At 46.3% G+C, this 15,273-nt stretch overlaps 1 protein-coding gene across 1 annotated transcript in view; it reads right to left on the minus strand.

Annotated features, from left to right (window-relative positions):
* The window catches only part of Ext2 (exostosin glycosyltransferase 2), a 135,702-nt gene that overhangs the window by 25,735 nt on the left and 94,694 nt on the right, over positions 1–15,273 (minus strand). Inside the window, exon 10 of the mRNA XM_052183056.1 lies at positions 12,027–12,193. Coding sequence (XP_052039016.1) covers positions 12,027–12,193 — 167 coding nt within the window. The remainder of the gene's footprint in view (positions 1–12,026; positions 12,194–15,273) is intronic.

The following is a 15,273-nucleotide window of genomic DNA, read 5'->3' on the forward strand; positions in this document are numbered from 1 at the left end:
GGCTGTTATTTCAATGTTTGGCATATATATTCTACTTCCTTCCCTTAATATTTTTGTTTGACTTTTTATCCAGTGGGGCCTGGGTGCTTCAGAAGGGCTTGGCAAAGTCAGGCCACAGAACGGTGTCTCTCAGCACCTCCTCAGCTTCTGGCTCGTCTCTTGATGCTCCTTCAGCAGTGCTCACAGCCCTGGCAGCACAAGTGAGCCACCTTCTCTCCTGCCTCATGCAGGTGTAGATCAGTGCAAGGGTGAACAGGTCTGCGGGCTGTCCCTGTCCCAAGGAGGAGGGCCCATGCTTGTACTGTAGGTCTTCCTGTCCAAGGTGGCTCCTTCCCACACACTCATAAGGGAGGCAGGTTAGTGAACATTGGACAAGGCTGGGGCTGGGCCTGGGCCTCAACAGGAGCTGGAGATACTGTGGACAGGACAGATCCTGCCTCTGACCACTGCCTTCCCATGTCTGCCTGAGGAAGTGAGGTCCCTTCTGTCTGCTAAAGACAAGAGCATGGTGAGAGCAACTCTTAGATCATATAAGAAAAATAACAGCCGGGTGGTGGTGGTGCACGCCTGTAATCCCAGCACTCTGGGAGGCAGAGGCAGGAGGATTTCTGAGTTCAAGGCCAACCTGGTCTACAGAGTGAGTTCCAGAACAGCCAGGGCTACACAGAGAAACCCTGTCTCAAAAAAAAGAAAGAAAGAAAAGAAAAATAACAATCAGAGGTAACAGATAGATATTCAGACAGGCAGATAGATGCCCTTTACTGTATAGTATTGATGCTGGGTCCAGACTCAGGAAAAGGAGCTATGTGGGCTCTTGTAATGGTCTACCATCAATAAAGTAACTGGAGACAGTTCTCAATACAACCAGTCACTACTGACCAGATCCAGAAAAAGCCCAGGGATCTGAGGTACTGATTCTGACCAAAGCCTGTGATGCCTCCAGTACCCAAATTCTTCAGCCAGTGTGGTGCATGCCTTGCTGTGTGAGTTCCCTGGGGAGACAGAAGAAAAGTCTACTCACTCAGGTGTCCTGCCTTCTTTCAAGGATGTCTTGGGGAGTTGTCTGGGGTTGGTTACTCACTGGAGCACAGACAACACTAATGGCTGCAGTGCTGAAAAGCCCCACCCGCCCAGTCAACCTTCCACCTCTTGCATACTACAGTACCCACGGCCATGGCAGCTGGGACAAGGCAGTGGTGACCTCAATCTCAGGGGAGCATCTTGTGACTCCCAACTCCTCCATAAGGAGTGTTAGCCTCGTGGCCTCCGCAGAATAGCTTCACTGTTCTGTTAACTCACTGCTGTGAGCATGGGACAAGGTGTCTGTGCCACCACAGCCACCTGCTTCCTGATGGTGACTGTCACTTCCAGCTGAGAAGAAACGACCCTACTTCAATTCCCTCACGGATCCCTACGTATTGTTTCAGCTATAGAAGCTGAGTTTTATCCTACATAACTCAAAGGCTGAGCCTGCTCCCAGCCCACAGTAGGACGTGCCATAAAGAAAAGTCTTTTTATAGAGTCTCCTGGATCTCCGACCAGCCTGGCTGACTAGGATTGGGGTTCCTAGGAAGGTAAGCAGTCACTTCCAAATCAGGAGGCAGAGGAGCACATGAGACTCACTTTGCACTCATTTGCTCCCAGACTCTGGACAGCTCAAAGCTCTGGGTGGATTGGCACCAGTATAGGGAGATCATAGTTATCTTTTACATGATTGCTTCACTTTTGAAGGTACTGACAACAGAATCTAATTTTAGGTGGACAGGTTCCTTTTGTAGCCTTATAATAAGAGGAGAAAAAACAACTATTTAGAACTGCAGATTGCGTCCTCTCTCCTTTTGTCCCTGGATGCACATATAGCTGGCTGTATTTTACTAGTTATGCTTAAAATATAAATGTCGTTGTCATATCACCTCTGATGAATTCAATTAGCCAAGTGCCCCACCACTCATTAAGTCCATACTCTGGGCCAGCGGGCTAGTTCTCCTGGGCTCTCCCATCATTCCAACACCCAGTCTCCAGGCTTTCACCACCTGGGTCTCCCTTGTTTTCCTGTCTCCAGTCTCTGTCACCACAAATTTATCCTGCGATCAACTTCTTTTAACACACGCCTCCCAGGAGACGCTTCGATTAGCCTAAGAGTCTGTCCATCCCTTCCTCCCTCCCTCCCTCCCTCAGCTGACCCTCTAACTGCCTGCTACCTAATGTCCACTGTTAACAAAGCCCCTCAGCCCACCCCACAGCCCACACTCACTCTCACTTTGGAGCCCTCCTCTGGGTGACTCCTACCTCAGGAAGACCAGTGGGGACGAGCTATGAGAAAAGAATGGGTCGAGCCAGGACTGTTAGCTGTGCTCCATGATCTTTAGAAAATATAGAGTTGTCATTACCTTGGGCAGCTGTGAAAAACATGATGTAATTAAGTTCTCACAAGTGATTAGCACCGAGAGGCTTGAGCGGCCTCCGCCATCTATGGACGCTGAGCGCTGGCCCCGTGCCTGACAGCACACAGCCGCTCCGTTCCTTCCCACTCCTGCATGAAGCCCTAACTCTATATTTATAGCCAACATCATTAGCCAAGAGCATTTCACCTCTCAGGTGAAAAATGTCCAGCACTTAAGTGGCACTAATAATTTTTTATGGTTGGAAATGTGGATCAAAGTATGAAAGGAAAAATAAATCCACAGGTCTGCGCGCTCAGCCAAGTCTCCACGGCTCATTTTCAAGCACATGTTTTAAACTGTCTCTCAGAGGTGGGGGAGGGGAGCAGGAATAAGCTGCTTTTTATTTCCCTGCTTTTTAGTGTCTGAAATAAAAGCTGACAGACTATGGGGGGAAAAATATCAAACAACCAAGTAACATTATACACGGCTACTGTTCCCTGAGGAGTCACTCGCAAATGAGTATCAAGAACTGAATAGATACTTTCCTGGTAAAATACATAAACAGATAAATAAATTATCCCAGGCTGAAAAGAATCTCCCATCTGGTAGCTCACTAGAGCTTGTCAAACAAGTCAGAAACACGCAGGGCCAGAGACGATCATTCCTAGCTCCTGAGTGCAGGGCTGGAGAGGGAAGGGAACTTCTCCCAGGGTCCTTTGCCTTCCAAGAGGGAAAGTGGCCCCACGGAGACAGGCAAACAACCCACGCTTTCTTCCAAGGAAATGATTTTTTTCTAGCACTGGATCCAAATGTTTGTGCACTCGGGTCACAGGACTGGAAGGAAAACTGGCTCAGCCTCATGCTCTAGGCCTTATTCCTCTATACCACAAAGTGTCACAAAGCAGTTGGTCTTAAAGACATAAACTGACTTCTCTGTAGCTCTCCAGGTCCTTGGCAGCAAAGCATGGAGAAATAGGGTGGTCTCTGAGGTCCCTTCACAGTCTCAGTATGTTTCTCCTGAGCACAACTAGAAGAGCTAACACATGACACACAGAGATCTGAGCCTGCCACCTGATCAGCTGTGAGGCCAGGGCTGGTCACACCTGGCGTGAGAGCCTCACCTGTGTTTAATATCAGCTAGTTATGCTGAGATTCAGCAAAGGCCAGGCTGAGCACCACAGGGCTCTGCAAACTTCCTCTTGGAAACAAATTGCAGAGCTGACACTTGGTTTCCAAGCTAATGATACGGGGGAGACCGCCTCCATCACTCACCGCCTGAGAATCTTGTGTCTTTGGGAAGTGTGTGTTCTAAGAGCTGGCCTGCACTCTCTGCCCTATAACCCTTGGCGTGAAGGTTCCTCACAGAGGTCTGTGTCACTCAAGCCTTCCTGATCTTTGGCGTGCACTGCCTTAGCATGCCCAATCACTTGTGAACAGTACAACTTTGGGGTCTGGTCTGCATGCAACATCTGAGTAGTGTCAGAACTGTGAACAAAGCAGGCCCTGGGGGACCTCAGTCTGTTGTCTATAATAATATAACCTGGGCGCCCTTCCTTCATTATCTAGTCAAGGTGCTGCTGATCTGTGTATCACATAGTTGCTCCAACTGTTACTCTTTACACACACACACACACACACACACACACACACACACACACACACACGCACACATACATACTCACACACAGATAAACACCATGAAAGAAAACTTCAGAATACACCCGACATAGCAATCAAAGAGGAAATTTCAGTGTGTGTGAAAGAAGCCTGCATGACAGCAGGTCTGAGCTGAGCCTGCTGCATCCCTGTGATCCAGCAGTCGGGGCAGAGCTGCAGGATCATGAGCAGAGGACAGCTTAGGCTACAGCTCAAGACCCCGTGGGAAGAGGAGAGAGGTGTCGAAGAGAGAAGAAATGACCAAAATCAAGAATAAAAGGGACCATATCCCATATTCTAGAAGCTACTGTACATTTACATAATCTATCAAAACAAACCCGAGGCAGCTGAGCAAGTCTGACTGTTGGACGCCTTAGGGAAGGCAAACGCAAGCCCGTGAGGCCCTGCCTGGGGATGAAGTGAGCAAGACAGAAGGGGGAAGAGCCACCATCGCCAATGACACCTCTCCCAAGCTACAGAAGCACGTCCCCAAGGCACGTCTGAGTGCGCTGTCCCCTCCACATGCACTCGTGTGAACACACTCATTTTTCGAATGTTGCTTTCTGAGAACCACTTGAACACAGGAATACTGCTACGATGCATTTAGCTTGTGTAATTTATATACACATGATTATACACTATAGAAACGACAGCTCCTGCTATGGCCCCCGGCCTTCAGCGCCCTTCAGCGCTTATTTCCTCAGACACTTTTTACCCATTTCCCCCTGCAACTCCAGTGAATGGCACTGTTAAATACTTTGTGATGACCCTGCAGGCCCATCAGGCCCCCAAAGCTACTCTTTTGTTTGGTTTGTTTTTGTTTTGTACAACTTATCGCCTTTATTGTTGCCATACTGAGTAATTGCTAGTGATCATGCTTGGGCCTACTGGCTCTTGCCCACCCCGCCATTCTCCTAAGAAGTCCATACAGTGTTGAATTCAGGGGCTATAGCTTTAGGCCATCGTTTCCACTTTGATCCTCTCTGTGTCTTCTTTTATGCTGTGGCTCCCGGTTCTCCCTTGTCTGGCCGGCACAAGCTGCTCATCAGAGCACTCCCAGTAGCTGCTTCCTCCCCTGGGTGTTGATGCCTCTCAAATATCTTTTTGCCTGGATGATAAAAAGTTTTAGGAACATTCTTGGTATTACATTTGTCTTCACTTCTTCTTCCTGTTGTGATAAATGCAACTTAAGGAAAAAGGGCTCATTGGCTTCCAGTTCCAGGTCACGGTCTGCCATGTTGGGGAGTCACACACAGTGGCAAGAACATGAGAGAACTGGATTATCACATTTACATCCATAGCCAAGAGCAGAAAGCAGGGAATTACTGGGTGCAGACAAGGGGATCCCTGGAGCTGACTGGCCAGCACCCACACAAAGACCTGGATTCTTGGCTCACTAGGAGACCCTATCTATAAACAAGATGAGGTTGACCTCTGACCTCTATAAGTGTGTGCACTCACATACCCATATATGTGTCCATACATATATTTGCACATACCCCAAAATATTGCACATGTAAACACACACACATACACACCTTAAATTTAACATAGATTTTAAATTATAATTGTCTATGAATTTTCATATAAATTTTAGTTTTCTTTAAAGTTAATGACTAATATCTACATTCCAAACTCTTCAAAGCTTAGCTGTCTTTTATTCCTATATCTTACCTAAAAATGCCTGAGAGGTCAGTGTAAGGGGGGAAGGATTTATTTTTGGTTCACAGTTTCTAGGATTTCAAGCTATGGCGCTGTGACCCCACAAGCAGAGGTAAAATGTCACAGCCACAGAAACAAAGGATAGAAAGAGGCAGGAGGGAAAGGAGCTCCTGGGAACATGCCAAGTGACCTACTTTCTCAGCCTAGGCTCCACCTCTCTAAAGAGCCCAGGAGCTCCATCAGCACCTCAAGCTAGGAACCAAGTGTCTACACTAGCGCCTGGAGACCCATTTCATAGCCAAGCCATTAGATTCGGCCCCAGGGCCCAAAGGCTCATGACCATCTCATAATACAAAACTTATTTAGTCCATCCCCAGGAGTCTCCAAAGTCTAAACAGTTCCAACATTGTTTAAAAGTTCAAAGTCTCCTCTACGACTCAAGGCAAATGCTTAGCCACGAGCTGTAAAGCAAACAGCAAGTTCCAATGACACAGAATAAACATTCCCATCCCAGAAATATAGGAAGCGGCATGCAACAATGAAAGCAGGATGCAAAATGGCAAACGCTACTTTGTGCAGCTCCTTCTCTGCTACCCTGGCTATTGGCAGTGGACTGTGTGCTCCAATAGGCTGCCTCCCTCTACCACCTTGCAGTGTGCATCCTCCCTCATGGCCCTGCCCTGTGTGTCTCTGGTAACTTCAACACCCTTGAGTCTCTACTATATTTCAGTGTCACACTCAAAGAGACTTTCCTTACCCTCGTAGCAGCTTCCAGCTAGAATATCAAACCTTCCATACATTGGCCCCTCAGCATTCCTTTGAATGGTGGGTTGGTAGCCCCCTGCACCGCCCCCCTACTCTGCCTCCCTGCAAAACCAGCATCAGGCGGACAGCACCAAGGTCTTCCACTAAAACATGGTTCTATGTAGCCCTGTAGGCATGCTCTTGTCAAGGAAAAGTCTTATAAATGAGTCTATAATTCTTTATCTTGGAAGCTTGTGGTGGATAAGGCCTGGCCAACTCCCGAGGTGCTCTCCCTCAGGGTGTCTTTCTATTGTTTAAGCACAAAGAGCTTGGCTTCTTCCTAATGATACTAATCTTAACAATCATACCCTCTTTGTTTGCAACTTTCAAACTGTCGCTTGTTCTGGCCAGATTGCAGTGTTTTGGATCTTTTATTCTGCTTTTTGTCACTGATTATGGCTATAAGTCTGGCTGAAAGCAGCAACCAATAACTATTTTACAGTCTGATAATATACTGTCTGGAAATTTTCTCAACCAAGTTTTAGGGCACAGACAAAGATGTAGACAAATTCTTTGCAAGAATGTCATATAAATGGCTTTGGTCTAATTCTAGACAGAGACTTTGTTCTTCTGAAGCCTCGTGAACTCAGCAGCTCTTATCTACCTTTCTGGGCATCCATTTGAACAGCCCATAAAGCTCTACATACACCACTCTAGAGCTTCTTTACCTCTCCAAATTCCTGCAAATCTTCATGTATACCAGCTCCAAAGGACGATTAGTCAAATGGCTGGGTTCAGTCAAGCTGCAACCCCACTCCTTGTACCGATTTTCTGTATTAGTTTCTTTTGAGGTGACAAAATGCCTGACAGAAACAATCTATACTAGAAAGGGTTTATTTGGTTCGTGGCTTCCCAGATTTCAACCCACAGTTGCTTGGCTCCAGGAACTAGAAAAGGCATCATGACTAGAGAGTATGTGGTGGAGGGGCTTCATGTTCTTGAGAGAGGAGGATGAGTAGGAGGAGAAAGATGGGGAGGAGGGAGCAGGAGGAGAGCTGGAGGGGAGAGGAGGATGGGGAAATAGAGGAAGAGGAAGAAGGAGGAGAAAAGGAAGGGAAGAAAAAAGGGGAGGAGAGAGAGTGAGGAAGGAGGGGAGAAAGGGAACATTTAATAATGAAACTATTACAATTCCTGATAATGACAATTTGTGTTTTTTCTTTTTAGGTGGCCAAACTTGGGGGTTACCTATTTTGTTAATCTTTTCATAGAGCCAAGTATAGCCATGTTAATTCCTTGGCTGGTTTTCTAACTTTCTTTCTTTCTTTCTTTCTTTCTCTCTCTCTCTCTCTCTCTCTCTCTCTCTCTCTCTCTCTCTCTCTTCTTTCTTTCTTTCTTTCTTTCTTTCTTTCTTTCTTTCTTTCTTTCTTTCTTTCTTTCTTTCTTTCTTTCTTTTTGTTTTTGTTTTTTTTTTTTTTCCAGACAGGGTTTTTCTGTGTAGCCCTGGCTGTCCTGGAACTCACTTTGTAGACCAGGCTGGCCTTGACCTCAGAAATCTGCCTGCCTCTGCCTCCCAAGTGCTGGGATTAAAGGCGTGCACCACCACCGCCCTCGGCTGACTTCTTTCTTTTCTAATCCAGTAATTTAGTGCTATGATTTTTTTTTCTAAATACTGCTTTAAGTGTACCCCGTAATTTTTGTTTTCTAAGCTTGGAACTTTCAAATCTCATTCATTCATTCACTCATTATAATCCAGACTAGCCTGGAACTCACTATATAGTCCATGCTGTCTTCAAACTTGTAATCATCATGCCGTAGTCAAGTACTGTGATTACAGGTGTATGCTGTAGAGCTGGCTTTGAATTAGATATTACCTACCTACAGTATCAGATTGGTTGTTTAAAACATTTATAAGAATATGTTGCAGCAGCATTGAGTAAAAGGACCTTATCATTTGCACTAAACCAACTTGGCTCTTTTGTTGGCAATTATCTAGCCATGTGTTTAAGTATTGTGGAGCAATGACCTTTTGATCCACAGGAACTGTGACTACCCCACACAAGACCTTCACAAGACTGGACTGACTAGCACTCCATTATGAAGGGTCAGAGAGGCTCATGAGGTCTGTGCTCTCTCTTTCAACAATAGATAGGCAGTTAATGGTTGCCAGAGCAATGATGCACTCTTGAGTAGTGTAGTACTGGTAAGTTGCCCAGGCTACTGTAAGTAACCAAAAATAAATTCATTGGATCACCAAGATAGACTTGAATGGAATGTTTGCTTTGGTCTTTCAGTCACATCTGGGGTGGCCAGATGTTTCTCCTTCCCTATTCGCACAACAGTGGTCCATTTCTCAACTCTTAATTATCTCTCTGACCTATATGTCTAAATTTGAATGACCAGTGTGTTGATTGTTGTGACTTTATAGTAAGTCTTAGTTTTTAAGTGCTACAATATTATTTTCTCAAAATGTTTGGTTTTTGCAAGGCTATTCTATTCTCATTTAAATTTTAGAAGTCAGGGAGCTGGCTTAGGAGGTTAAGAGTGTTGGATCTCAAACACTTAGATAAAAATGACAGTGACAACGGTGACAACAAAAACAGAAACAGCAGCAGTAACAACAGCAGCAGCAACAACAGCAGCAACAACAGCAGCAACAGCAGCAGCTGAACATGGATGCACATGCCTGCCATTTTGGCACTAGGAACCAGAGTTAGATAAAACACGGATCTGCCATCATGCTCCACTTTCTAGAATTTCATACATGTGAACTCATAAACTCTGTTCTCTTCTTCATCTTATTTCATGAACTCTGCATAATTATTCTAAAAATATCCACATTGTTGCATATATTAGTAATTTTCTCTGATGTATTATTGAGGGCTAGGGGTGTAGTTCAGTGGTAGAATGTTGGCCTGGCTCTGGATTTGATCCCCAGCATGCAATGCCTCCCAACTCTTCCTCCAACAAACCCTATTTACTGTTTAGTCAATTCCTATTGCAGGACATGATGTTGTCTGCTTCTCCATTGGACTGACTGGCAATGGTTTTGTTTCTCTTCAGGTTCTGGCTATACTGAATAAAGCATCTATAAATATCAGTGTACAGGCATTTGTGTAGACTTGTGTTCTTATTGCTCTAGACCTTAGATGCTGTGGGAAGAATGGTGGGGTGACATGGCAGGTGCTGCTATGGCTTGGATAGGGTCTGTCCCATAATGGTTCACATGGTAGAGTCCTGGCCCTTGGTTTAACAATACAGAGGTGATATGGGAACTTTAAGAGACAGGGCCTGGTGGGAGGTCCTGGGGTCAATGGGGCACAGTCATCAGAAGGAATTAAAGGATTCTGGTAGGTCCGAGTGCTCTGTGGAGATGAGCTGTTTTAAGACCTGACCCCTGTGCTGATCTTTGACTTCCTGTTTTGACATGTGATCTCTTCTCTCACATATGCTCCTCCCATTGCAACATCAATCATAAGGTTCTTGCTAGAGGCAAGTCAATTCTGGTACTTGCTTTGGAGTCTCTAGAACTAGCTGTATTTCTGTTCTTTTTAAAGCCTTTCAGCCAGGTGTGGTGGTGCATACCTATGTGCCCACACCTTGGGAGGTGAAGGAAGGAGGACCACATAGTGAGTTTGAGGCCAGCCTGGGGTGCATGAGATCACATATCAAACAAAACAAAACAAAACAAAACATGCCATTAAACAAACAGATAGTGTAAAGCCAGTTTGCCTCGAATAGAATATTTTGTTTTAACAAAAAGTCTATGTGTTTAAAGTACCCACCTGGGCAACATCACTGAATATTCCTGTTTCCACAGCACTTTTACCAACCAACCAACCAACCAACCAACACCAACAAACAAAAACTGAGTAAACAGGTACAGCTTGGAACTGTACTAAGAGAGAGAGATTTCTTTTTCCCCTGGCTTGTCTAGAGGAACACTTTGCAATCTTCTTTCTACAAAAGCAGGAAAGTGGTGTTGTAGGGTTCCCGCTGCTGGGATGAACACCATGATCAAACGCCAGTCGGAGAGGAGACTGTGAATTTTACTTTTCAGCTTGTACTCCACCATCCATGGAAGCAAGGAAAGGAACTTGGAGCGGGAACTGAAGCGGGAGGGTGCAGGCCATAGGGAGTGCTGCTTACTGGCTTGTTCCTCATGACTTGCTCGGCCTGCACACAGGCCCAAGAGCTCCTAAAATGATCTGGGCCTTTCACAGAAATCACTGATCACGAAAATGCACCAAAGCTTAGCGAACAGGCCAATCTGCTGGAACGTTTTCTCATTTGAGACTCTTTCTTTCAAAATGATTCTAGCTTATGTCAAGGTAACATGAAAGTGGCCAGCACACATGATATAGCAAATGTCACTCATATCCTAAGTATAATGACCTAAGCCACTTCCTATGACTGAAGGTAAAACCAAAAGATGGGGGAAAAAAAAAGGCAGGCTGTGCCAGACACTCCACTATTTCTCCCTGGCTGAACACCTAACCAGAGTGTCCACATGTTAATCCACGTCACAATGGCTTCTTATACTCAAGTAAGACTATATTTAAAAGCAACACAAAATGGGGAAATTTTAGCTTTTAATTTTTTGGTAGTGTATGTTCCTCTTTCTTCCCCTTAAATCAATCTTTAAAGATGCCAAAAGAAATCTATATAATAAATATATATGCAAGAGTTACGGCTGCCTTGGATAGGCTGTCCTTCCTTGCTCCTCCCCCTCCTCCGCCTTCTTCTTCCCCTCTCCCTGTCTGTCTCTCTCCCTCTCCCTCTCCCTCTCTCTCTCTCCCTCTCTCTGAAACAGGTTCTCACTGAGTGGCTCTGGATGACCCTAACTTGCTATGTAGATCAAGCTGGTTTCAAACAGAGAGATCCTCCTGGCTTTGCCTCATGCCTCTTCTGCCACCACAATTAAAGATGTGTACTATGGCTGGCTTAAACAGCTCCTGTCCCCAAAGGCAGAGTGGCCATGGGATGTATGTCAGAGGCTGAGTCCCCACGGCTCTGTCAGATGTGGGCCTTCGCTGTTGCCAGCGCCATCTTGCTGACATCCTCCCTGACAGGCCTCATCAGCTCCCACAGCTGCACAACAGGCTTCAACTCTGGCACTTTCCCCTAGAGAGGCCTGGCCTGCTCCACGCTTAACCCCTGAACTCAGCCTAATCCATCAGCTGCCCCAAAGGAGCAGTGACAGAGACAGGCAGCCAGTCTGCCCATGTAAAGCTCAGAGCACAGGCCATCAGAGGGTGCCTTCCAAGCACTTGCCAGCGCTGCCACGTCTGGACTTATTCATGCTTTTACTGCTGTGGAGCCCACCTGGCCAGGGCGGATGAATATGAGGCTTGGAAATACCCATTAGATTGTGTGATGCTATAGAAAGACTTCAGGAAATATCCTCTGGGACTCTCGCTGGGAGTTCCCAAGATGGACATCTGTCATTGGAGAACTGGAGGCCCCCAGGACGTAAAGGATAGCTGTACAGGCCACTCTAGGCACATGACAGACAGTTGGGCAATCACAGATGTAGAGAATGAAATGCTCAGCTTCCCAGTGGACTGCTGAAAAGAGCCTCACCTCATAACCAAACTGCAGCTCGTCAGAGGTCAGCATGATGATATCGTCATCGATGGCGAGCACAGCCTCTGTCTCGATTTCATCATAAGGGAAGAAACGATTACTCAGCTTGTTTTCTGCAGTCCTCACAACCTTCAGGGGAACACGGATTTTGGGCCACAGAGATTCTGGAAGAAGAATAAAAAGAGGTCTTTAGCACTCACCAAGGTCTGTGAGGAGTCAGAGCATCCTGTCCTATCACAGGTGGAGAGGAAGCTTCCACCAGGGACTCTTACACGCAGAGGTGCCAGCTGGGTGAGGGGACGGTCTCACCAATGCACTATCTTCCTCAAACCTTTATGACATGCCAGCTCTCAGCTGTTTCCAGCTCCCAACGGGGACACAAGGAAAGTCCAGATGGCCACAGTCTCAGGGCCTTGCTTTACTACCTGAACTTACTTTCCATGGTGAATACTCTGCAAAGTGCTTTTCTACCAGTGAACCCAACTCGAAACTGGCCTGAAGGTCTGCTAGGAATCTCAGCTCCTGCTTGAGGATGCCTCCATCCCTGCAGAACCATAGCCAGCCAGTGGTGGGTGGAACGTACCCAATGGAGCCCACCACACGCCCCTGACTGAATGCTGCCTTCCTCTCTCCCTGACTCACCAGGTTTGGTTTCTCAGCATGACCAATTTATAGAGCAAATATCAGATTTCCAGGTCTGATTATGTGGGATTTTCTAGCACACTGAGAAATAACAACTCGACTGTCCTTGTTCCAATCCCACTTTGTTGTGAAATGGCTGGAGGGACTCAGCCACACACTCACTATGTTAAATACTACATTTAGTAAAGCACACTTTGTTGGTCAGTATGGGACCGATGCCCACAGACTTCAGGTTCGTCACACGGTATTTGTTAAGTGAGACCAGGAAAAGTTAAGCTTGCTGCTCCCACTGACGACCTCATGCAATCTTGGGAAGATCTAGTCTCAGCCACTCCTGAGACACCAAACTGAAGATGTAAGACAGAAGGACAGCCAAAGCAGAAAGCTGGTCTGACCAGAGACTGAATATCTAACCTCTGCAGAACACAACAGACTAGAGCAATACGACCATGTAACACATTGCTGGGGTGCTCTCAGGGGTCTCAGAAGGGGCCTGTGTAATAGAGAGGTCCTATAGTTAAGGAAGGCACTTCCAATTTCAACTATGTTTGTGTCACAGAGCATAAAGTAGCCAACTCCAAAGTAAGTATGTTTACAAAGGGCTGAACCCCCAAAATGACCCTCTGGACCACTGTCTTTTTTTGTGGGTGCAGCGAACTTTATTGATGGTATTCAAGAGAGTAGGGAGGACTCCCTGGGCCCCTCCTGTTATTATGTGGGTCTGGGATGGAAACTGGGAGGGAGGTGCTCAGTGTGGGGGGCAGAGTTGGGACTGGGGTGGGTGGTCCAGGGCTTCTTACTCCTTGGAGGCTGTGTAGGCCATGAGGTCCACCACCCTGTTGCTGTAGCCATATTCATTGTTATACCAGGAAATGAGCTTTACAACTTTGTCATTGAGAGCAATGCCAGCCCCAGCATCTAAGGTGGAAGAGTGGGAGTTGCTGTTGAAGTCTCAGGAGACAACCTGGTCTTCAGTGTAGCCCAGGATGCCCTTCAGTGGGCCCTTGGATACCTGTTTCACCACCTTCTTGATGTCATCATACTTGGCGGGTTTCTCTAGGCGGCATGTCAGATCCACAATGGATACACTGGGGATAGGAACACGGAAGGCCATGCCAGTGAGCTTCCCGTTCAGCTCTGGGATGACCTTGCCCACAGCCTTGGCAGCACCAGTGGATGCAGGGATGATGTTCTGAGCAGCCCCACAGCCATCACGCCACAGCTCTCCAGAGGAGCCATTCACAAGTCTTCTGAATGGCAGTGATGGCACGGACAGTGGTCATGAGCCCTTCCACGATGCTAAAGTTGTCATGGATGACCTTGGCCAGGGGGGCTAAGCAGTTGGTGGTGCAGGATGAATTGCTGACAATCTTGAGTGAGTTGTCATATTTCTCATGGTTCACACCCATCACAAATATGGGGACATTGGCAGAAGGGGCAGAGATGATGACTCTTTTGGCCCCACCCTTCGAATGGGCCCCCAGCCTTCTCCAAGGTGGTGAAGATGCCAGTAGACTTCACAATATACTCAGCACCAGCATTGCCCCATTTGATGCTAGGAGGATCTCGCTCCTGGAAGATGGCTTCCAGTTGATGACAAGCTTCCCATTCTCAGCCTTGACTATGCTGTTGAATTTGCCATGGGTGGAGTCAGACTGGGACATGTAGACCATGTAGTTGAGGTCAATGAAGGGGTCGTTGATGGCAACAATCTCCACTGTGCCAGATGCAGATCAGAAGGCAGCCCTGGTAACCAGGTGCCCAATACTCCGTTCACACCAACCTTCACCATTTTGTCTACCAGACGAGGCTGGCACTGCACAAGGAGATGGGGTTGTCCCAGGAACAGGGAAGAGCCTGGACTACTGTCTTTTAAAGGATGACAACAGTTATTTCATTTTCATTTCTGGCACATTCTCAATAAGTATATAGGGGAAAATGTATAGTAGGCATGTAAATGGGAGTTCTGCCTTTCCTATGAGGTTTTTAAAAAGCCTTATGGTTTTTTAAACACATTCACTAAATACATAAGAAAGCCTAAAGTTTTCTTATGTATTTAGTGAATGTGTATGCATGTAAATAGGATTCAAGAACTGAACTGGTTGTCCAGTATGTGCTCCCATGCTCCCCCATAATGAGCCATCTTGCCAGCCTTCCATGAGATACTGAAGGGAATCCTTTCTTCTCAGGAGTCAGCACAGTGGGGACTTTATTGCTCAGTACAAATAATCTAGATCCCTCAGAGACGTGGCATTGTCCAATATATCCGAGGACCTTCTATGTGCCAAAGCAGAGCCTATACAACTCTGAGAGGTGAAGCAGTTTGTTCTGTAGTATTCAGTAAGAAACAAAAACTAGTATTTAAGTCTATTGAGTAACAAAGACCCTTGCTATAATCCTCCACAGCGTTTCTCTGAACCTGGGATACACTTCTGAAGGGCCACACACCATCCTGACTCTTATTTGCATCAGATTCCCTACTTAAGACAAACAAAATCCCTGTCATATAGCTACCAAATCTCAGATCCTCATAAAACCTTAACAAACACCTACAACAAAGAAGGCTATTTAGCTTTAGCTACTAAGCCAAAAGGCTCTCAAA

This window comes from Apodemus sylvaticus, chromosome 5 (assembly GCF_947179515.1).
Source record: "Apodemus sylvaticus chromosome 5, mApoSyl1.1, whole genome shotgun sequence".
In the NCBI taxonomy this organism is placed as follows: Eukaryota; Metazoa; Chordata; class Mammalia; order Rodentia; family Muridae; genus Apodemus; species Apodemus sylvaticus.